The sequence below is a fragment of the Oryctolagus cuniculus genome, chromosome 1, assembly GCF_051225735.1.
Source record: "Oryctolagus cuniculus isolate XC-2025 breed Fujian yellow rabbit chromosome 1, ASM5122573v1, whole genome shotgun sequence".
NCBI classification, from domain to species: Eukaryota; Metazoa; Chordata; class Mammalia; order Lagomorpha; family Leporidae; genus Oryctolagus; species Oryctolagus cuniculus.
In genome coordinates this window covers 7,341,820-7,366,431 of record NC_142867.1, presented here as the reverse complement: position 1 = coordinate 7,366,431, position 24,612 = coordinate 7,341,820, and the positions used below count along the sequence as shown (strand labels likewise).

At 43.6% G+C, this 24,612-nt stretch overlaps 1 protein-coding gene across 4 annotated transcripts in view; it reads left to right on the top strand.

Moving 5' to 3' along the window:
• RTN3 (reticulon 3) overlaps nt 1-24,612 on the top strand; it is a 56,514-nt gene that overhangs the window by 24,154 nt on the left and 7,748 nt on the right. For 2 of the 4 annotated variants that reach the window (XM_051833075.3, XM_051833074.3), the window contains one exon: nt 20,956-21,163. In XM_051833075.3, the coding sequence (XP_051689035.1) occupies nt 20,956-21,163 (208 nt within the window). Of the gene's footprint in view, nt 1-402; nt 2,731-20,955; nt 21,164-24,612 lie in introns of all 4 variants that reach the window. The other 2 variants (XM_051833073.3, XM_070069238.2) reach the window with 2 other exon arrangements.

Sequence of the window (24,612 nt, the reverse complement as noted above, 5' to 3'; positions counted from 1 at the left end):
AGAATCAGGTTGTTTGTTTTATATGGATTATGTTGCTTCTGTTAACCAAAAGAAAAAGATCTTAAGAACTTCCCCAAGTGTCCCAATGCCAGTACCCTTCTTTATGCTTTACATTTGCAGTGGAAAAAGCAAACTGATTAAAATTATTTGTCATGAAAATTTTTGTCATTTGCAGTTGGTAGCATGATACAGCTTTTCTGTTTCACCAGTAGCAATTTTATGCATGTCTTGTTGATTACTGTTCTGTTACATATTTGTGTGTGTATACATCCTGTGTGTGTGTGTATATATATATATATATATATTATATAATGTAAAAGTCAAAAGCATGCTGCTTGGCCTGACTAGCTAATGTGTAACTCTACCTGGTAAACAAATGTTTTTCTTTCAAATTCTGACCAGAGGGATTGCGCTCTCTTTGCTCTGATGAGCCACCTTCAGAAATTATGAATTCCTCATTTATTTCATCTTCTGAAATATGTAACACTGATCTTACAGCACTACATGGAGAAAAAGGCAAAGTGTTAGGCAGCCATCCTGTTTTAGCCCAAGAAGGAAAGGATCACTTGGCTCTTCTCGATCTGAAAGCGGTGGAAAAGCCTCAGGGGACCAGCAGTGACAGAGCAGACTCCACTGCTGCGCCTTGTGACAGTCCTTCCAGTCCAGTCAGTTTCCCAGAACATCCTGCTCCTCTCTCAAAGAAAACCGGCCAAGTGGAAGAGCAAGTAAATAGAGATCAAGAGTCTGAGGACGCAAAGGAGGCACCGACTGGGAAGAAGCAAACTGAATCGGGTGCTGGTGGCAGGTTTACTTTGCTTACAGCGCAGAAACCACCCCCTGAGCAGTGTAAGGCAGAAGGCATTTGTACGGATTCCTTGTCCCCATCTGAGGTTTCAGGAGGTAGCAATACAGAAAAGGATTCCCCTGAGTCACCATTTGAAGTGATTATTGACAAAGCAGCATTCGACAAAGAATTTAAAGACTCCTACAAGGAGAGCATGAAGGAGTTTGGTAGGTGGGCAGCGCACACTGATGGAGAATCATCTGCAGACAGCTTGGAGAGCAATGACAAAGTATTTCCACTGAGAAATAAAGAGGCAGGGCGTTACCCAGCCTCTGCGTTGCTCACTAGACAGTTTTCACATACAACTGCAGCACTGGAAGAGGTTTCTCGATGTGTGAATGATATGCATAACTTTACTAATGAAGTATTGACTTGGGATTTGGTTACCCAAGTCAGACAGCAGGCTGATAAATCTTCTGACAACATCACAAAAACTACAGGACCAGATGTGAACGAATATCATCCAGAAATTCCAGTTGTAAATCTTAAAACTAACGTTCACCAGAAAATTCCCGTGTGTTCTATCAATGGGAGCACATCCATCACGAAATCAATAGGTGACTGGGCAGAAGCATCATTCCCACAAAAAAATACCATTGTTGAAAAACCTATACCAGACCACCTCAGTTCCACAGAGGACGTCAGTATGAAAGATGTGCAAGGCAGTGTGCAGAAACAAGGTGGCACACCTTCAGAGTTGCCGCGATCTCCATTTGAGAAATGTGTCTCCCTGGGTTCTGGAGTGGCCACGATGAAAGTGGCTCTGCCTGATGACCACCTGAAAGATGAAGTGGGCTGGCAGAGCTCTGTGTTGGGAGAAATCGCAGAGGCGGACAGTTCTGGTGAGTCTGATGACACGGTAATAGAGGATATCACAGTAGATACACCACTGGAAAATAACAAAATTCAGGCTGAAAATCCTGTTTCCATGCCAAGTGCTGTTGTGAAAACAAGTCAAAGAGAAATCAAAGCAGTTCCCAGTTCTAAGAGGGAAAAGAAAATACCTGAGAACTTTGAAGAGTGGGTCAGTGACTCTGAGCCACATCAAGGTCAGCCTGGTATTCTTGGCAGAAGTCCTGTTGGTGAGGTGGTGTGTTCACAAGTACCTGATGTGAATGCCCTGCCAGAAGGTGGGACGCATTCAGAAAGCATCAGCAAAGGTGCTCCTGAAAAGCCTGTTACAACTGAGAACCCGAAACTTCCTTCCACAGCATCTCCAATTGTTCTTAATGAAACAGAGGTGACAAATTCTGCTTCTTTGGACTCATTATTCGGAAAAGATGTTAAAGACATAGATGATTCCTCCCCAGAGGATCTGATCACAGCCTTTACAGAAACCAGAGAGAAAGGAACAGTAGATAAAGGAGAAAGAAATGCCTTTGAAGCAGCATCACAGAAGATAATAGACTTTAAAACAGCTCTGCCCACAGAAGCCTTACATGAAAGTGAGTGTGGTGGTTCTGAAATTAAAGACATTAAAAGCAAATACAGTGAGCCAAGCAAAGGAACAAATGGCAGTGAGCTTCTGGATGTTTTTCCTACCCAAACTATTCCAGTGGCATCTCTTGACTTAGAACAGGAGCAGCTCACAATCAGAGCCCTTAAAGAATTAGGTGAAAGACAGGTTGAGAAGTCAGATTCTGCACAGAATGGAGTAGAATCTCCTTCTGAAGAGACACTCAAGCAAGCTTTTGCTCCAGAATCTTGGCCACAGAGATCCCGTGACATCCCAGCACACACAGACGTCAAAACTGAATCTGATCTTGGGATTTCTAAAAAGCCTACGATTAACAAAGAAGCTAGTAGGGTAGATAATATTTCCAGCCTTAGCAAGACTGAAGTGGTAAACACGCATGCCCTAGCAAGACTTCTGACAAACTTCTCAGGTAACAATCTACATTAGAAATCATGCATGTGGTTCACTCTGGGATTGGTTAGTTACCAGGGTGCTATTTTTTTCAGTCTTTTATTTAAATCAACAGAATTATGGCCAGAATACAACGTCTGTAAGGTAGAGGAAGGCAAAATCTTATTTTTTAATGATTACTTGATTTAGTTTTTCTCTACCAATATTTCCCAAAGCAGTAGGCCACTTCGTAAAGTAATTCTTCCCCTGAAAAAAATTTTTGTACTTTTCAGCTGTGTTTCATTGTTCCCCTCTCCTTGTATGTTGGCCCTAGAGAGATTGCTACTTTTAAAAATGTCATTATATTTGTATTTATTTACAGAATTCATTATAATCTCTGTAATAGTCACACTGCTTCTTAGCACTTGGGTTTTTGATAAAGGTCTTGTGAAATCTACTTCGCAATCACAGGTAAAGGGATTCCTACTGGGAAAGATGGTAAATGAAACTTTTAATTAATTTGATCGTATACTACAGAGATTTTAGTGCTCTGAAAGTGGGTAACCTGTATAACAGTACTGCTTTGGAAAGGATACTTAAAGGAACCCAGGCATTCTTCTACTTTGGACCTTATTTGATAAACTTCAAGCCAAAACTCACTGGATAGGACAAGTCCTTCCTCTTGTCTACCATTTACTTAAAATAACCATTTCCTGGCTTTTGGCTTTCAAACTACTTAAATGTTGGAAATTCTGGGATCTTGGGAAGTACAAGGGGGAAAAAAAGGATATTTTGGGCTGCCGTTGTGGTACAACAATGCCAACATCCATATGGGAATGCCTGTTCAAGCCCCAGGTGGTCTGCCTCCAATCCAGCTACTTGCTATTGTGCGCAGGAAAGCATCAGAGGATGGCCCAAGTAGTTGGGCTCCTAGCTTTGGCCTGGCCCAGCCTTGGCTGTCTTGAGCATTTGGGGAGTGAACCAACAGATGGAAAATTGATCTCTCTCTCTGTGTGTCTCATCTCTCTTTCTTCATTTCTCTTTGTCAGTCTGCCTTTCAAATAAATAAATGTTTTTAATAGGATATTTAAAGCCTTCCACAAGGGGCATCCAGCATCTAATCTCATGCCAAGTTCTGTATTTACTATATGATCAGTGTTGGGTGCTATATGGGGATTAAACCTTTTTTTTTTTTTTTTTTTTTTAATTTGAAAAACAGCAAAAAAGAGATTTTCCATCACTGGTTCAATTCCCAAATGTCTACAACAGCTGGGGCTGGACCAGGCCAAAGCCACAAGCCCAGAACTCAATCCAGGTCTCCCATGTGAGTGGCAGAGACTCAAGTACTTGGGTTATCCTTTGCTGCCTCCCAGGGTGTGCATTAAAATCAGGAAGCTGAAATGGAAGCCAAATAGCTGGGACTTAAACCAGACATACTATATGGGATGCAAGTATCCCAAGTAGCAACTTAACCCACTGTACCACAATCTCCCCAAGCATCAGACATTTTTGACTTTAGATCTTTTTCAAATGAAACCATACATGGAGTTGTAATACATATAATGATAAAATGATTTTGTTTGTTTATACCATTTACTTTTTTATTTTTAAGATTTATTTTATTTATTTGAAAGCCAGAGTTACAGAGAGGCAGAGGCAGAGAGATTTTTCCATCTGCTGATTCACTCCCCAAAAGGTCGCAAAAGCCAGAGCTGAGCCAATCTGAAGCCAGGAGCTTCCTCTGTGTTTTGCATGTGGGTGCAGGGGCCCTAAAACTTGGGCCATCCTCCACTGCTTTCCCAGGCACATTAACAGGGAGCTGCATTGGAAGTAGAGCAACCAGGACTCAAACTGGCTCCTATTTAGTAGGATGCTGATGCTGCAGGCCAGGACTTTAACCTACTGTACCACAGCGCCGGCCCCACCATTTACTTTTTATAATTGTATTTCCTTACTGAAGAACCTGCACAGATTACCTAATTTTACTAAATTTTAATCTTCAAAATAGAAATAATTATACTTAGCTTTATAATATTATTGTAATGATTAAGTATGAAAATGCAGTTGAGGTAGTGCCTAGTACATAGTAAATATCCAGTCAGATTTAGCATCAAGTACAGGGCCTGGCACATAGTAGTACTGGATAATTTGTTGAATGCATGATATGTTGGTAATTGTCAGTGAAAACATAAAGGCTTTTTGATGAACCCAGAGTTTTGCAGTATCAACCAAGGATAACTGTTAATACTCTATTATCGAAGCTCATTGAACTTGGAATGAGGAGTGCTGGCTTCTAATTCTTGCTTCTCTGTGCCTAGAAGTATGACTTTAAGCAATTCCATAATCTCTGGTGGCCTCAGTTTCCTTATCTGTAAAATAAGGATGTTGCAGTAAATGATCTTCAATAACAAGTTTCTTTGGCTTGAGTACATTCTAGATTTCTTCCTGAGTTGTCATAATTGTTACAGGTAGTTACTTTGAGTGGTGAGGCCTACAGGAATTAAGCTACAAAAACTCCAGGGTCTAATTATGGCAAATTCCTGTTGTACTGTGACCTTAAACAAGTAGCCTAACTGGTTCAGCTACTTGTTCATATGGTGATGATAATTATTTTGTCTTCCTTTACAGTGTTGTAGTAAAGCAAAGTACTGAGTAAATACTAATTAACAGTAATTGTTAACTGAGTTATTTAATCTAGTAAGAGCTATGGAAGTTCAGGGTATTTGTCACTGACCAAATTCTGTGATCAGTAGGTATTTTTAGATTCTAATTAAAGAAGACTCGTATAATTAGACCATGAAGTTGAAAGGCCTTCCTTTGCATTTTCCAAAATAGAAAACTTTAAAAAATTCTCTTACTTTATGAATAAATCTCTTAAAATGTGAACTATTTCAGTAAAATATATCCATTTTAAATACATTTGATCTTAGTCAAAAAGCCAAGAAGCAATCACTCTTAAGTAAGTATATCTGAGTCATCTTCCATTCTTAAAATTAATAGCAGTTCTGCAAATACGTTCTCCCTGAAGTAGTTGTGGGAGATAGGCGAAAGAGACACAATGGGGGGAAATGACATTTTATCTTCTGTTGTTTTATGTTATATACCAGTTTGTGGTGAAACCTGTGTGATATTAGATAATTAGTTGCTCTGTAATTATGGTTTGAAATTCTCGAATAGTTTGGGAGAAAAATTAGATTGCATCTCACACTAATTTGGTGAATATAGTTTTTGAGTTTTAGTATTTATATGGGCAAGAATAGAAGGAAATAGGAATATAGCGTGGTGACAGGTATGCAAATTGTTAAAACTTTTCTGGGGCTGGTGCTGTGGCGCAGTGGGTTAAAGCTCTGGTCTGCAGCGCTGGCATCTCATATGGGTACCAGTTCAAGTCCCAGCTGCTTCACTTCCAACCCAGCTCCCTGCTAATGCACCTGGGAAAGCAGTAGAGGATGGCCCAAGTCCTTGGGCTCCTGCACCCACTTGGGAGACCCGGAAGAGACTCCTGGCTCCTAGCTTCAGATCAGCTCAGCTCCAGCCTTCCTGGCCACTTGGGGAGTGAGCCAGCATATAGAAGACCCCTCTCTCTGTAACTCTCTCAAATAAATAAAATAAATATTTGTTAAAGATTATTTATTTATTTATTTATTTGAAAGAGTTACGCAGAGAAGGAGAGGCAGAGAGAGAAAGAGGTCTTCTATCTACTGGCTCACTCTCCAGATGGCCACAACAGACGGAGCTGTACCAATCCAAGGCCAGGGCCCCCAGGACTTGGGCCATCCTCCACTGCCTTCCCAGGCCACAGCAGAGAGCCAGATGGGGAAGTGGAGCAGCCAGGATTCAAACTGGTGCCCATATGGGATGCCGGCACTGCAGGCAGTAGCCTCATCTGCTATGCCACAGCGCCAGCCCCAATAAAATAAATCTTAAAAAAAAAAAAAACTTTCTGAGCCAGTTAGGCAAAATATAATAAAGATTTCAAATTCCCTATCAATTTTGTTTCTAGGAATTTATTTTAAGAAAAGAAATTTAATTTTTTACAAAGATTTTCTATTTGAGAAGTAGAGTTACAGACAGAGGTCTTCCACCCACTGGTTCACTCCCCAAATGGCCAAAACAGCCAGAAATGGGCTGATCTAAAGTCAGGAGCCAGGAGCTTCTTCCAGGTTCTCCCACACAAGTGCAGGGGCCCAAGCACTTTGGGCCATCTTCCACTGCTTTCCCAGGCCATTAGTAGAGAGCTAGATCAGAAAAGGAACAGCCGGGACATGAACTGGCACCTATATGGGATGCTAGTGCCAGAGGTGCAGGCAGAGGCTTAACTTACTATACCACAGCGCCGGCCCCTAAGAAAATAAATTTATATCCACCAGTACAACAAAAATGTTCATGTGGTACCGTTTATGATAGTGGCTGATATCTCAGTGTTAGAACAGTTAGAGACTGGTTGAGTATGTTATAGCATAACATTACAATAGACTATTACACAGTGAAGTTTTGTAGTTGGAGGGTTTTGTGAAGAATGGAAAAACTAGAGAGAAAAGTACAGGGACTTTTTTCTACTTGTATGTGCAGAATCAGCATAACAGCTGACAGTATTGGTGGTCATATTTATTTACAGACTAAAGAACCTTTTGATTAGCACCTGATCCACTTCCTTCCCCCCTCCCCAGAGGTAACCACCATCACAGATCTGGTACATCCCTCCTTTTCTTCCTCCCTTCTGGGGCTGGGCTGTAGCATAGTGGGCTAAGCCTCTGCCTGTGACGCCAGCTTGTTCAAGTCTCTGCTGCTCCACTTCTGATCCAGCTCCCTGCTAATGGCCTGGGAAAGGAGTGGAAGATGGCAACCTAAAGCAACACATACATTATCTTAGAGTTTCCCTGGGTCAGGGCTCCAGCGTGCATTAGCTAACTCCTCTGTTCCAGGTTTTGCTGGATCGAAATAGAGTATAATTCAGAAGTCACCAGATCTAAGTCAGGGTTTCAGTCTCGTGAGACCTCTTCCAGGCTCACTGGTTGTTGGTAGAATTCAGTTCCTGGAATTGTCTGTACTCATATTCATACTCATTTCGTCCCTAGTATCCCAAAGCTCAGAATCCTGTTGTCCAACAGTTAGAGACTAGATAACCCGTGACAGCGCTATCTGCTGGTACCCCCATCAGGACGGTGAATCTCGAAAATGATGCCTCGTAAAAGAAGCAGGACCAAATGAATAATTTTGCATTATTACATTTATGTGAAATGTAGAACATGCAGACTGCTTAATGGAGAGAGAAAAATCAACTGTGGTTGCCTCTGTCAAGGAACCATGAGGGAGCTTTTTGGGGTGACAGTAACACCCTGTGTCCTGAGAGACTTATGTAGGTGTGTGCGTGTGTTCAAACTTAATGTATTATGTGTTTCACTCCATGCCAATTTTGCATCAAAAGAAAAACACTAAACCAGTCGAACTTTAGTTTAATGATTTGGAAGCTGAAGTAGATTTCCTAATACCTGCAGTGTGCTTTGAAGTGCATGAAAGATAGACTGAGGAGTGGATACATACTTAAGCCGTTGTATATCAAAGTTCCATGGATAGTGGTGATAATATCCATATGATATTATCATTAATTATATCATTAATATCCATATGATATTATAATTTGATAGCCTGCATAACAATCTGAGTGTAACGAATGTCACTGAACTGGATACATTGTACCACAATAAAAAGTAGAAACAAGGCTTTCATGCTAAAATCTAGGTGTGGTTCCTATACATATATATGTAAGCCCATTGTGTCCATGAGAAAAACCCTATAGAGTTGCTAAGGAAAAAGATTAAGATTTCCAAAACCAAGGATATGTGCATTATCTAACACTTTCTTTGCTTTTTATGTTTTTCTTGCCAATTACTGATAAAGATTTTAGAGACTGGTGGCTTTTTTGGAAGAACATAATCAGTGTGGCAATACATGCTGTTATGATCCTACCATTGTAGCATAGAATGCTGAATTAGAAATAAGGATGCGCAAAGGATATTAAATCACTTTTTAAATTTAGTTGAACTTTCATTATCATTAGCAATTAACTAGTGTTCAGTTTAAGTTTAGATTGGATCTGATGTCTTCTGGAGGCTTAAATAAGCACTGTTCCTTAATTGATAAAGTTCGTAGTGATCCAGCGCATACAAAAACCCAGCTGGGTCTAATAGGAAAGAAAAGGATAAAAGAAAAATGAAAGCCAGAGTGTTGTGTCTCTCTCCATTTCAGAATGATTCAGCATTGCATTTGTTGTCTTAATTATATTCTTTAGATAACTAAGGTCAAAAGTTCACACTTTCACAGCCACCCAACTATTCATTTGGGGAGTGGTAATCAATGCCATTTTGTTTTCTGTGCTTTATAAAACTGAAATTGAGGGCAAAGGGGATGTTAGATTATTTTAATGAACAAGAAACTATTTTTTCTGAGAGTCTGGGAGGAATGTTAGTTTGAAAGGGGTTCCCACAAATTTCTTTGGCCTGCTGCCAGACTCATTTGTGGCGAAAAGCATGTGTGTCTGTGTTTGCCAGTGACTGCACATGTTCTGCCAGTGACCTCTGTGGGCCATTTTGAGGGGAATTTCTTTGGTTAAGGGTAAATCTGTAGTAAGTAGACTATTAACCCATTTCAAATTTGAATTTACAGACACATCATCTGATACCTTTGCAATTCAAAAAGTGGCTTCATTTATTATTGTAACTTTTAATGTGAAAGTAACACCCCAAAAAAAGCCTGTATGAAAACCTCTTCATCTTTTTCTTTTACATATATTAGTTGTTCATATTTTTAAAACCTGCCTGTTTGCCTGTTACTAAAGAGCAGTTCCCATTTTGTAGTCACAAAGGTTGGTTCTTTTTCCTTGTAGTTAGTACAGGCAAGTTTACATTTTCTTAGAAATTTTCTTCAAATTTTGTATATTGACTTCTCTTAATGGCTTACTTATTTGGGCCCAGCACTGAGGCATAGTGGGTAAAGCTGCTACCTGTGGTGCTGGCATGCTACATGGGTATTGATTCAAGTCCCAGCTGCTACACTTTCTGTCCAGCTCCCTGCGAATGTGCTTGGAAAGCAATAGAGGATGGCCCAGGTGATTGGGCCCCTGCACTCATGTGGGAGACCTGGATGAAGTTCCTGGTTCCTGGCTTCAGCCTGGTCCAGCTGTGGCCATTTGTGGCCATTTGGGGAGTGACCCAGCGGATGAAAGATAACACTCTGTGTCTCCTTCTTTCTCCCTCTGCCTTTTGGGTGAGTTTTGTTTGTTTTTTTTGTTTGTTTGTTTGTTTGTTTTTTATGAAGTTAAAGCTGAGTAAGTTGTGAAAGAATTTCACATTTATTTTTTAAGAATAAGCATTTGAACAGCCTTCCCTTTCTACCTTTGATATGTATACTTGGAAGGGTATATTAAATTCAGTTAACCTTTGGAAATGGCTGAAGTTGGTCAAATGAAGAATTTCCCCCAGAGTCGATAGTAAAAGGGTAGGCAGCCAGCACCGTTTACTGCTGTTCGGATTGGCACAGGATGTATGAGTGCCCTCTGTTGGTATAATGTAGGTACTGTAATATGGGTGGGAGACAGCATTTAGGTTTTGGGTTTTGTTTTAAGATTTACTTTATTTGAAAGGCAGAGTTACAGAGAGAAAGAGAAGGAGAAACTGAGAGTGAGAGAAATCTTCCATCTGCTGGTTCACTTGCCAAATGACCACAGCAGCTGAGGCTGGGCTGATCCGAAGCCAGGCGCCAGGAATCTCTTCTGGATCTCACACGTGGGTGCAGGAGCCCAAGTACTTGGGCCATCCTCTACTGCTTTCCCAGGCCATAGCAGAGAGCTGGATTGGAAGTGGAGCAGCCGGGACTAGAACCAGCACCCATATGGGATGCCGGCACTGCAGGCAGCAGTATTACCCACTAAGCCACAGTGCGAGCCCCAGCATTAGTTTTTAAAACAGAAATAATATGGCCTCATTACAGAGGCTTGGAAAATAAAAAAGGAGTCGATCTTAATTCTGTCAGCAACATAAACATTCTTGGTAAATACAACACTTCATCTGCCTCCAGCACAATAATTAAGGTAACAGAAATTACTGATTTTAATACTTAAAAGTCATAAGAGGCAGCTGGATCAGGTATTAAAATGTTAATAAAAAGGCATAATAGGCAAACTAATTTATCTCACGATTTAAACATTTTGTCACAGATCTTTGAAATGAAAATAAGTGTTAGGTAATAAAGCCTGAAATGTAAGGTTGTGTTGGGTTTGCTCTTCTGAGAACTTTCATTTTCTCAGAAAGCACTGAACTAGCTTGGGTCAGCTCCCTTTAGGCTTTGAGGGAGAAATTAGCCAAGGTTTTGTCCTATCTCAGAAGTAGAATTAAAAAATGAGTTTACTTTGGTATATTTTGACTCCTTCATACAAGTGTGAGATCATTCACTTGGTGGCGGTTGGTTAGCCCCCTGGCTGTCAGTGGTGGTCTCCTGTTCCAGCACACCCACAGCAGAGGGTGCTCCCAGTCAAGCGGTGGCTCTTCTGGGCTGCGATTCTGCACTTGAGGCATCTCAGAATTTCGAGGGAAGCAGCAGTTTGTTGATGGAGCGGAACTGTCCCATCCAGCTGAGAGCCACTGCTTGGGCAGTCTTCTCTAAATAACCTGCTCATATTAAGTACCTTCTGGACACAAAAAGGTTTAGGAATCTCCATTGAAAATGAACCAAAATTAAGATCTTATTTTCCTGTGATAGATTCAAGAAGGTAGACTTTACTCAGCTACAGTATTTTTTAGGAGATGAGGTAGAAGGAAGAGTGAGCCCTGTTTCCATATTTCTGTCTTAGGTTACCAAGTAAATAGTAGAACGATTTTCTTTTCTTTTCTTTTTTTTTTTTTTTTTTTTTTTTGACAGGCAGAGTTAGTGAGAGAGCGAGACAGAGAGATAAAGGTCTTCCTTCCATTGGTTCACCCCCCAAATGGCCGCTGCAGCAGGCATGCTGCGCCGATCCGAAGCCAGGAGCCAGGTGCTTCCTCCCAGTCTCCCATGCGGGTGCAGGGCCCAAGCACTTGGGCCATCCTCCACTGCCTTCCCGGGCCACAGCAGAGACCTGGACTGGAAGAGGAGCAACCGGGACAGAATCCAGCACCCCAACCGGGACTAGAAACCAGGGCGCCAGCGCCACAGGCAGAGGATTAGCCTAGTGAGCAGTGGCACTGGCCCCTTTTTTTATTTTTAAGATTTATTTATTTATTTATTTGAAAGTCAGAGTTACACAGAGAGGAGAGAGGTCCTCCATCTGATGGTTCACTCCCCAGTTGGCCGCAACGGCTAGAGCTGTGTTGCACTTTATCCCTTACCCTCCATTCTGTCAGATCGTAGTGCTAACAGAGTAACACACACACACACCTTTTTTTTTTTTTTTTTTTTTTTTTTTTGCTCTGTCATCTGTAAGCAAGGGTCACACCCTCTTGATAATGGCAGCATTATAGAAATCTTGAAATTAGTCCTCTAATGTTCTTTTCTAAAGTTGTTTTGTCTCTTCCAGGTCCTTAGCATTTCCATAAGAGTTTTAGAATCAGATTTTCCATTTCTACAAAAAATGTCTCCTAGAATTGTGATTGGAATTACAAAGAATTACCGGCCAGCCTGCGGACAGTGATCATCTTAGCAATTTTGAATCTTCCAGCTCATTGAAAACTGTAGTGCTGTCTATTAATTTATGTCTTTGTTAGTTTATCTCAGACATGTTTTGCAGATTTTAGTATATAAGTCTTTTTTATCAGGATTATACCTAAGTATTTCATATTTTGTGCTATTTTAATTCAATTTTTGGTTAATACTAGTATATGGAAATACAGTTGATTTTGTTATATTGGTCCTTATCTTGCTTGAACCTCCATATTGATTTTCTAGGGGTCTTCCGGCCTGCACTCTTGCCTCTCCCCAGTCCATTTGCTATTTAGCAGTTAAGTGTTCAGTGTCCTGTTTTAAAAGTAATAGATCATGTATGAAGCCGGCATTGTGGCATAGCAGGTTAACCTACCACCTGCAAGATGGGCTTCCCTATAAGTGCCGGTTCAAGTCCTGGCTGCTCCACTTCCCATCTGGCTCCTAGTTATTGCGCCTGGGAAAGCAGTGGAAGATGGCCCAAGTACTTGAGTCCCTGCTGGCCTCCACAGCCTTGTGTCATGCCATTTAGCCCATCCTTGTGCCTGGCACCCCAGTTGGCCACAACAGCTGGAACTGCGCCGATCCGAAGCTGGGAGCCAGGAGCTTCTTCCAGGTCTTCCACATGGGTGCAGGGGCCCAAGCACTTGGGCCATCTTCTACTGTTTCCCCAGGCCATAGCAGGAGCTGGATTAGAAGTGGAGCAGCAGGCACTAGGCTAATCCTCCGCCTAGCGGCGCTGGCGCACCGGGTTCTAGTCCCGGTTGGGGCGCCGGATTCTGTCCCAGTTGCCCCTCTTCCAGGCTAGCTCTCTGCTGTGACCAGGGAGTGCAGTGGAGGATGGCCCAGGTGCTTGGGCCCTGCACCCCATGGGAGACCAGGAAAAGCACCTGGCTCCTGGCTCCTGCCATCGGATCAGCGCGGTGCGCCGGCCGCAGCGCGCCGGCCGCGCCGGCCATTGGAGGGTGAACCAACGGCAAAGGAAGACCTTTCTCTCTGTCTCTCTCTCTCACTGTCCACTCTGCCTGTCAAAAAAAAAAAAATAATAAAATAAAATAAAATAAAATAAATAAATAAAAAATTAATAAACATTTAAAAAAAAAAAAGTGGAGCAGCAGGGACTTGAACCAGCACCCATATGGATGCCGACACTTCAGGCCAGGGCGTTAACCACAGCGCTTGCTCTGCCAGCTCCTTGCAATGCTGTTTCCTGCCAGCTCCTCAGAGGCTTCTCTTGACCACCTGTGTAAAGTAGTACATGTGTCCACATACCTCATTCTCATCATGGGGACCTCTGTTACCAGTGGTTGATTTTGTTATTCATTACCTTTCTTCCTCACTGGAATGGAAAGGTCTTGTTTGCCTTATTCACGTGTATGTTGTTCTTCCAGTTCCCAACACTAACCTGACACATAACAGGCATTTAGTAAAACTTGATGAAAGAAAACGGGCAGCATTATGGCACAGCGGGTTAAGCCACTGCTTGCAACACCAGCATCCCATATCAGAGTGTTAGTGTGAGTCTTGGTTACCCCACTTCTATCCAGCTTCCTGCATTGTGCCTGGGAAGGCAGCGGAAGATAGCCCAAGTACTTGGGACCCTGCCACCCCATGGGAGACCAGGATGGAGTCCAGGCTCTTGACTTCAGCCTAGCCCCAACATGGCTGTTGCAGCCATCTGGGAAGTAAAACAGCAGATGGAAAGTCTGTCTGTCTGTCTATCTATCTCTGTGTGTATGTATGTGTGTGTCTTCTCTCTGTGTCACTCTGCCTTTCAAATGAACAAATCTTAAAGAAGAGAAGGGTGGGGAAGGAAAAAGAACACATCAACAAATAAGGAACATGGAGTAGATATTTGGCCTAGCGATGAAGACCTCTGGGCTCCAGGACCAGCCAGCCTCTGCTGCCTGCAGATGGACATGATGGGTAGGAATGGGGGTGGCAGGGCCCCTATGCAGGCAGCAGCACAGGCAGCTTGTAGTCCATGCTGACTTGCAACTCCAGAGGTCTGGTGTCTTGGTGATCTGCAAAAATGGTTTCCTACTCACTTGACCCAGAAAACCCCACAAAATCATGCAAATCAAGAGGTTCACATCTTCATATTCACTTCAAGAATACCCAAGAAACTGCCCAGGCCATCAAGGGTAGGCATATCTGAAAAGCCACCAAATACCTGAAAGATGTCACATTAAAGAAGCAATCTGAGCTATTCCTGCAGTACAGTGGTGGAGTTGGTGTGCCTAGGCCAAGCAGTGGGGTTGGACACAGGGTCAGTGGCACACAGAAAGTGCCGACTTTCTGTCGCACGGTTTTTATTTATTTTTTAATGTGAACAAATTTCAAGTACTTTTAAAAGATTTATTTATTTGAAAGTTAGAGTTACACAGAGAGAGGAGAGGCAGAGAGAGAGAGAGAGAGAGAGATCTTCCATCCGCTGATTCACCCCTCATTTGGCTGCAACAGCTGGAGTTGCGCCTATCCGAAGCCAGGAGCTTCCTCCCAGTCTTCCTATGAGGGTTCAAGGGCCCAAGGACTTGGGCCATCTTCCACTGCATTCCCAGGCCATAGCAGAGAGCTGAATCAGAAGTGTAGCAGCTGGGACTTGAACTGGCGCCCATATGGGATGCTGGCACTACAGGCGACAGCTTTACCCGCTATGCCACAGCATCAGCCCCTCAGGTATTTCATATATACAGATTTTTTTTTTAAAGTTTGTTTATTGTTTTGAAAGGCAGAGAGAGTGAAAAGTCTTCCATCTGCTAGTTCACTCCCCAAATGGTCACAACAGCTGGAGATGTGCCAATCAGAAGCCAGAAGCTTTTTCCAGGTCTCCCATGTGGGTGCATGGGCCAAAGCACTTGGGCCATCTTCTGCTTTTCCAGGCCATAGCAGAGAGCTGGGTCGGAACTAGAACAGCCAGGACTAGAACCAGTGCCCATATGGGATGCCGGCACTGTAGGCAGTGGCTTTACCTGCTGTGCCACAGCGCCACTGTTGCTCATGTTCAAAAATGCAGAGAGTAATGCTGAGCTGCAGAGTCTGGATGTAGATTCTGTGGTCATTGAACACATCCAAGTGAACAAAGCTCCCAACGTGCGCCGCCGCCCTACGAAGCCCGTGGTCGGATTAACCCATGCGTGAGCTCCCCGTGTCAAATTGAGACAATCCTCACTGAAGACGAACAGATTGTTCCTAAACCAGAACAGGGGATGTCACAGAAGAAAAAGATCCCAGAAGAAACTAAAGAAGCAAAAACTTGGGAATACATTCAGTATAAAATAAATGTAAATTATAAGGAGAAAAGAAGACATCTGCATCCCGGATCAGTACCTGCTCCTGACTCCCATCTTCCTGCTCATTCAGACCCGGGGAGCAGCCATGACGGCTCGACTGATTGGATTCCTGCAGTCCACATGGGAAACCTGGATTGCATTCTCCATTGTGGATATTTGGGAAGTGAACCACAATGTAGGAGCTCTGTCCCTCTCTGTACCTCTGAAAAAAAGAAAAGCAGAACAGATGAATGGAAGTAGAAAAGGGAAAGTCCCATGGAAGCGAACGATTGCCGTCTCTTGTTGGACTCCTGGTTGTGAAGTGAGCCGGAACTGAGTCCTCACGGCTTCTTGTTTTAAACTTTGGCAACTGCCCCTTGCCTCGCTTCTTCCTCATATTTTTATCCTCCTCTTTCCCAGGGGATCGCAAAGGAAGTTTCCAAAGACCATGTCAGTTTCCTTCTTTGGCATTCTGAACTCAGAATCCTTCCAAGCTCATAGATTGGTTGAGAGGGATTACCTGGAGACAGCCGAAAGCTGTGGTTATGCTGCTACTTGGTCATTAGTGTGGCCCATGTTTGAGCATTCACTAACACATATATGAACCTGTAACAAATAAATAAACTGAAAGGTGTTCCTTTTTTATTATTTTATTTGAAAGGGAAAGGTACACAGAGAGAGAGAGAGATCTTCCACCCACTGGTTCACTCCCCAAATGGCCACAAGAGCCAGTGCTGGGCCCAGCTGAAGCTAAGAGCCTGGAACTCCATCCAGGTCTCCCACATAGGTGGCAAGGCCTCAGTTACTTGGCCATCTTGCACTGCCTTCCCAGGCGCGTTGAACCAGTGCTCACGTGGGATGCCAGCGTCACAGGTGGTGGCTTAACCCGCTGTCCCACAATGCCAGCCCCAGCTGATAGGTGCTCTGAAGAGACAGTGATGAGAATGCAGGGGTATTTGATAGGACAGTCCGTCTCTGAGCAAATATCCCCTGACCAGGACCTGGATAAAGTGAAGGAGCAAGCTGTGAAGTTGGATGTGTCGGACCATCTTTTCCAAGCTCTTCCTCAGTTTGCTTTCATTCCCTAAGTCCCCCTTCTCACCTAGACTATAATTCCACCATTTACTTTAAAACGCTGAGCCCAGAGCCTTCTATACTGTTGTGCAGGTTGTACACTGCACACCTCTAGGGGATGTTACTCAACGTGTCATCCTAGTAGGTTTGAGTATTTCTTATAAAAATTTTCCAGCAGGTGGCAGTAAAGTTCATGGGACAGGGTGGCTTTTTCTAATTTGCACAAAAGTAGAAAATTCTAATATGCGTTTAAGGTATGTCTTCTTTATTCCTTTTTCCTTCTCTGAGACATTAAGGTCCTTTTGTTTCTGGGCTCCAGCCTTGTTCTGTAAGCTTTTTTCTTTCCTTTCTTTTCTCTTCTTTCTTTTCTGTCTTGAAATAATTTCAAAGAATTGTAAATATTATATTAAAAATAAAAGCCATGCAACTTTGTTCTGTTTTACCACTTGTTAACTTTTGACCTTATCTGCTATATCCACCCCTCCTCTCCAGTATAGAAACATGCTTTTTTGTGACTCATTTAACAGTTAGTTACAAATATCCAGCCTCTCTACCCCTGTAAATTTTTTGAGATTAATTATTTACTTTGAAAGATAGAGAGATCTCCCATCTGCTTTTTCACTCCCCCAAAACCAGTAATAACCAGGAGACAGGAGCTGGGAATGCAGTCCATGTCTCCTATGAGGCTAGCTGGGACCCAACTACTTTGAGCCATCACCTGCCACCCTCCCAGGTGCACAGAAGCTAGAATTGGGGGCAGAGCTGGACTGGAACTCAAGTACTCAGATACAGAATGCAGGCGTCCCAGATCGCATCTTGACCCCCATGACTACCCATGTCCTTAACTCCCGCCTCATTCAAATGTTCTCAGTTGTCCCAGGGTGTCTAAAAAGACATTTTTAACCCCTTTATCCAGGATCCAGTCTGGGATCACACTTTGCATTTACATGTTACCATTTCTCCTTACTTTCTTTAATCTAAAAAAGGCCTTCAGCCTTTGCGTTTTACACCATTGACATTTCTAAAGAGAAGAGGTCAGCTGTGTTTTAGACCGTTTCCCTGGCTGAATTGCTTAGGTATTTTCTCGTGAGATTCAGGTTCTAAGGTTCAGGTAGAAATGCTGTCCAAGTGATACTGGTGCTCAGTGTTTCAGCTCCAAGACACAGGGCATCATGACAGTGACCCTCAGCAATCTGTGTTGAAACGGTTCTTGTAGCCCCGGAACTCTGACATGGTTCTGGGACTCAGACACACAGTGAACCTGCTGATTCTGAAACCAGGAGCCATGGGGCGGGGATTATAGTGCTTGGGGTTAAGCCGCTGCTTGGGTCACCTGCATCCCATCTTAGGGTACCTGGTTCAAGTCCCGGCTATTCTGCTTTCAATCCAGCTTCCTGCTAATGCATCCTAGGAGGCAGCAGATGACGGCCCAAGGCTTGGGCCCCACACCTGGGAGACAAGGATGGAGTTCTGGGCTCCTGGTTTCAGCCTGGCCCAGCCCTGGCTGGTGTGGCCGTGTGGTGGGGGGTGAACCAGTGATTGGAAGATCACTCTCCTGCTCCAGCCCTCACCCCCAGTCACTCACAGGAAACGAAGAAGGCAAAACAAACTCAGACCCAGAAAAAATTTAGGAAATTGCCGATTAAGAAGCCAAAAATCGGCTGAGGGACCCAAAACAATGAAAGAAAGCCAGAATTGGATGTAACACCACACCAGTAACTGTCACAGGGCCCCAACAACTGTAACACAACCCCAGCAATGGAAACACAACCCCAATAACTGCAACAAGACTCACACTTTCAAGTAGATGAAAATAAGCAGATATTTAAGGGGCCAGCGCTGTGGTAAGATGAGTAAAGCTGCCGCCTGCAGTGCTGGCGTTTCATGTAGGGCACCTGTTCAATTCCCAGCTGCTCCACTTGCAATCCAGCTCCCTGCTAAGGTGCCTGGAAGCAGAAGATGGCCCAAGTGCTTGGGCACCTGCACCCATGTGGGAGACCTGGAAGAAACTCCTGACTTGTGGCATTGGCCTGGCCCAGCCCTGGGCTGGTGGAGCCATTTGGGGAGTGAACCAGCAGATGGAAGACCTTTCTCTCTCTCTCCCTCTTTCTGTCTGTAACTCTACCTCTCAAGTAAATAAATCTTTTTTAAAAATTAGCCAAGAATTTCATCCAGGTCTCCCACATGGGTGGTAGAGACCCCGGTACTTAAGACATCATTTGCTGCCTCCCAGGGTACACATTAGCAGGAAGCTGGATCAGAAGCAGAGGTGGAGCCGGCGCCGCGGCTCATTTGGCTAATCTTCCGCCTGCAGCGCCAGCACCCCAGGTTCTAGTCCCAGTCGGGGCCCCGGTTCTGTCCCGGTTGCCCCTCTTCCAGGCCAGCTCTCTGCTGTGGCCCGGGAGTGCAGTGGAGGATGGCCCCTGTGCTTGGGCCCTGCACCCCATGGGAGACCAGGAGAAGCACCTGGCTTCTGCTTTCGGATCGGCAGCCACAGCGCGCCAGCCGTAGTGGCCATTTGGGGAGTGAACCAACGGAAAAGGAAGACCTTTCTCTCTGTCACTGTCTCTCTCTCTCTCTAACTCTGCCTGTCAAAAAGAAAAAAGAAAAAAGAGAAAAGAAAAGAAAAGAAAAGAAAAGAAAAGAAAAGAGAAGAGAAGAGAAGAGAAGAGAAGAGAAGAGAAGAGAAGAAAAGAAAAGAAAAGAAAAGAAAAGAAAAGAAAAGAAAAGAAAAGAAAAGAAAAGAAAAGAAAAGAAAAGAAAAGAAAAGAAAAGAAAAGAAAAGAAAAGAAAAGAAAAGAAAAGAAAAAAGAAAAGAAAAGAAAAGAAAAGAAAAGAAAAGAAAAGAAAAGAAAAATAAGCAGAGGTGGGACTTGGCACTCAGTATGGCATTTGGGCATCCAAGCAGCAGCTTAACCCACTGCACCACAGCGCCTTCCCCTGCCTCCCGGTTTTCTCTCGCCTTTGCAGCATCACTAGCTGGGTCCCAGTTTCCTTTCAGGACCGTAATACCTCTTCCTTCTCTTAGTAAGTCGTGTTCCCTGACCAGAGTCTCCAGCCGGCGATGTTGCTCTGATACAGTTGGTGTCTTCTTAGTGTTTTCTTGATCTCAAGTTAAGTTCCTTTGGTTCCACCAAGGCTAGGCTTCAGATAGTGGTTTTAGAGGGTTTTCTTTTTTAAGATTTTATTTTTATTTATTTGAGAGGTAGAGTTTCAGATAGTGAGAGGGAAAGACAGAGAGAAAGGTTCTCCATCCATTGGTTCACTCCCCAAATGGATTGGAAGAGGAGCAGCCTGGACTAGAACCAGCACCTATATGGAATGCTGGCACCACAGGCGGAGGATTAACCTGCTGCGCCACGCGCCGGCCCCAGAGGGCGCGGCTCACTAGGCTAATCCTCCGCCTTGTGGCACCGGCACACCGGGTTCTAGTCCCGGTCGGGGCGCCGGATTCTGTCCCGGTTGTCCCTCTTCCAGACCAGCTCTCTGCTGTGGCCAGGGAGTGCAGTGGAGGATGGCCCAGGTGCTTGGGCCCTACACCCGCAGGAGATCAGGAGAAGCACCTGGCTCCTGGCTTTGGATCAGCGCAGTGCGCCGGCTGCAGAGGCCATTGGAGGGTGAACCAACGGAAAAAGGAAGACCTTTCTGTCTCTCTCTCTCACTGTCCACTCTGCCTGTCAAAAAAAAAAAAAGAAGAAGAAGAATGTGGAGGCTTGGGAAGGTTAAAGTGATGTAGTTAGAAATACCACAACTCAAGCCCCTGTGTCTCTAGCTACAAAGCCCTTCTTCGGCCAAGTAAGGGAGCTCGCAGTAGGGCTGTTAGTGCCGACATGTCCTTTTAATGGACTGAAGTGCAAATTCAACTTCCTGACGTAATTGTTAATAGTGCCCTCACTTTCAGAAGCATTATGGTTTAGATAATTGTATGATTTCCTACCCATCATCCTTCCTGGCTTCTCCTCAGACTAACACGGAAACTGATGTTTCGCTGTAACTGATGCTGATAGAGGCTGGTCTGTTTTCCTTCACTTCCCAGTTGCCTGCAACAGCCAGGACTAGGCCAGACTGAGGCCAGGGGCTGGGAACTCCAGCTGGGTAGCCCACATCCCAGTTTGCGCATTTTAATTTAGCTTTGATAAGTGAGATATGCCTGGATCTGTGCCCCGGTGCTCCCGGAGCTGGGGAGCAGTCCTGGCCTGGTGGCTGGCAGCTGTTCTTATAACCTCCTTTCCTTTTTCCTTTGGCAGTGCACGATCTGATTTTCTGGCGAGACGTGAAGAAGACTGGCTTTGTCTTTGGCACCACGCTGATCATGCTGCTCTCCCTGGCAGCCTTCAGCGTTATCAGTGTGGTTTCTTACCTCATCCTGGCTCTTCTGTCTGTCACCATCAGCTTCAGGGTCTACAAGTCTGTCATCCAAGCTGTGCAGAAGTCAGAAGAAGGCCATCCGTTCAAGTGAGTTGGAGTATCTCGAGTGACACTGCATGTTGTAGCAGAGGGGTTTGCTGAGGCTGATTAGGTCCAAAACTTGACCTAGCTACACATGAAGAATTACTGGGTCCAGTACAGCTGAGCAGGGGTGTGAACCCCCAGTTAGAGACCTTGAGGTCTTCTTAGAAGCAGCTGAATTAGGAAGTAAGAACTTTTTGACAAACTAGAGACTCACATGTCGAGTCCAAAAAGGACTTGACATTTCTGGGCAGGGTAGGGAAAGCAGAGCGCCAGGGACAGCACTCAGATGGCGTCCCAGGCACGTGGGGATGCCCCAGATAGGTAAGTCTTGAAGCGACTTTGAAATCTTGCTGTTGAGGCCTTGCTCTTAGTGGTACCGGAACCCAGGCTGGTTACTCCTGGTCTTCCTCCTCATTTTCTCCTTAGCGCTTTACTTTGCTTGATACCACAGGCAGGTCGGCGGGTCCCGCACGTCTAAGATGTGATTCTAGCTTCTCTGGGTGTGCTCTCACTTTCACATTACGTGTTTTTCATGCTTTTCCTCTGCAGAATGTTGGGCCACAGAAAATGTTTACATTATAGTAGCAGCTGATGGAGTTTTTTTTTAATGCTTTTATTTTAATTTTTAATTGTTTTTTAACACACAATATTTGTAGATAACAACTCTAAGAACATAATTATATTCCCTTCCTCTCTCCTTCTTATCCTTTTTTTAATTTAGTTTTTGAGGTAACATTTTAAATTTATGTTACAGTGAAAAGGTTTATTACTTCACCAAATAAGAGATTTAACAAGTAAAAAACAAAAAGACCTTAGTTTAGTGGGAACATAGATAATGGCTATAAATAATAATTGAATGGAAAAATGACCATGTCACCCATATACAGTAAATTTTAAAGTAATCACAGATCATTAAAACTATAGTAGTATAATATTCTTAACCATTGGTTTGACAAAGGTATAAAACAGGGTTTTACAAAACTATATTTGTAGCAATACTGGATCACACAGACATTTCTTTGTTTTGTTTTGTTTTGTTTTTGTTTGTTTGTTTTTAAGTTTTAGCTCCCACACATAGGGGAGAACATGCAGTATTTGTCTTTCTGGGTCCAGCTTACATCACTCAACATAATGTTCTCCAGTTGCATCCATTTTGCTGCAAATGGTAGAATTTCAGTCTTTCTATGGCTGAATAGTATTCCATTGTGTATATAAACCACACTTTCCTTATCCATTCATCTGATGGTGGACGCCTTGTTGGTTCCAAATCTCAGCTATTGGGATCAGTGCTGCTATAAACACTGTAGTTCAAGTATCTCTTGATACATTGTGTTCAAGTCTTCTGGGTATATACACAGGAGTGGGATTCCTGGATCATACGGCAAGTCTGTTCCTAGTTTTTCAAGAAATCTCCACACTGTTTTCCACAGTGGCTGTCCTAATTTACATTCCCACCAATGGTGAATAAGTGTTTCCCTTTGTGTCCTTGCCAGCATTTGTTACTTTCTGGATTTTAGCCATTCTGACCGGGGTGAGGTGATACCTCATTGTGGTTTTGATTTGCATTTGTCTGATGGCTACTGATTTTGATCATTTTTTCATATATTTGTTGGTCATTTATTTGTGAACCACCTATCCAACAAAAGATTAATATCCTGCATACATCAGCAACTTAAAAAACTCCACAACAAAAAGCAACCAGTCCAGTTGACAGTTTTTTAAAAGGCTTTTTCACAGAGAAGGAACCCCTCCTGTGACCTCTGAGGACTACAGCCGAACAGGTTTCTGGCTGCTGCTCTGGCCCTTGTATTTTCTCTTGGTGAAAATAAACATAAACCATATATGTGACATTGCAAAATAGAGCACCTAAAAGGTCATCTATAGAAGTGAAATTGACACTGCAAGATGGGATGACTTTGAACAGCCCTTGCCTCGACTGTTCAGGAACAAGGTTTTATTTTTTCATACAATTTGTTGCACTCTTTACTTAGTGTATAGTTGATCTTATGTGTATAAAGTTAATTGAGAGCCGGCGCCGTGGCTCAATAGGCTAATCCTCCACCTTGCGGCCCCGGCACACCGGGTTCTAGTCCCGGTCGGGGCACCGGATTCTGTCCCGGTTGCCCCTCTTCCAGGCCAGCTCTCTGCTATGGCCAGGGAGTGCAGTGGAGGATGGCCCAGGTGCTTGGGCCCTGCACCCCATGGGAGACCAGGAAAAGCACCTGGATCCTGGCTCCTGCCATCGGATCAGCGCGGTGCGCCGGCTGCAGCGGCGGCCATTGGAGGGTGAACCAACGGCAAAGGAAGACCTTTCTCTCTCTGTCTCTCTCTCTCACTGTCCACTCTGCCTGTCAAAAAAAAAAAAAAAAAAAAGTTAATTGAAAATGGATCTTAGTAAAAAATAAGAATAGGAACAGGAGAGGGAGGAGGGAGAAGGGTGGGAGTGGGTACGGTGGGAAGAATCACTGTGTTCCTGAAGTTGTATTTATGAAATGCGTGAAGTTTGGACGTGAAGTTTGGATACCTTAAATCAAAGGTTTCTGGGAGGAAAGAAAGAACATGTATTGCCAATTAGTTTTAACAAATCAGTAGTTATCAAATGAATGAGCAAATAAATTATAGTGTTTTTCAGCAAGCGCAGGTATCTTAATGCCCCCCCCCCCCCGCTTTTGCATGACACTGGAGGCTTAACCACGTTTGTCTACTCAGTTGTAGTAACTACAACCTCTGGTTTTTAAAACTCTTTGGTTGGTAGTAAATATTCTCTTGATCGGAAGGGAAGTGTGTCTGTCACTATTCTGTTTCCCCACAAGACTGTGAGCCTCTTAAGGCAAAAACAGTCTTCACCTGTTTGACATCCCAGCACCGAGCAGTCTCTGCCAGGCAGCAGGCACCCAGTACACGCTGAGTGTATGGGCAGGTCAGCAGCGCATGGGACCTCTGGGACAGAACTGGGGCCTCGGGTTTGGTGTGGTTTCCAGAACCTGTCAGACCCCACATCTCCACCCTCCTGGTTTGTCAACAAATGTTGTTCTGCCTCCTTATCATATAGAACTGTATGAAATGAAGTTCATATAGAAATTAAATTCATAAGTAGTGTAATCTATCTACATTTTAAATAAATAGGTCAATTATAACAGAAAGATGTGATAACAGAAAGCATTTGTAAGGTGTTTCAGTCAGTATTCAATTACTTGGACATGACAATACCAAAAATATATAATGAATAAGTCATAAACTTGTACCTGCATGTATAATCACCAATAAGATGTAATTTTCCAAAACAGTAAAAAACTTTATTTTAAAAAAATTTAATTTAAGTTTTATCATAGAAATATTTTTAGAAAATTCAGGATGTGTTGTAAATATGGAGAAAATGACTGTATGTGTTCTGGGTTCTGAGCTGTAAGTCAGTTCACCTTCCTGAGGCGGTAGCTGTGCCACAGAGTGCA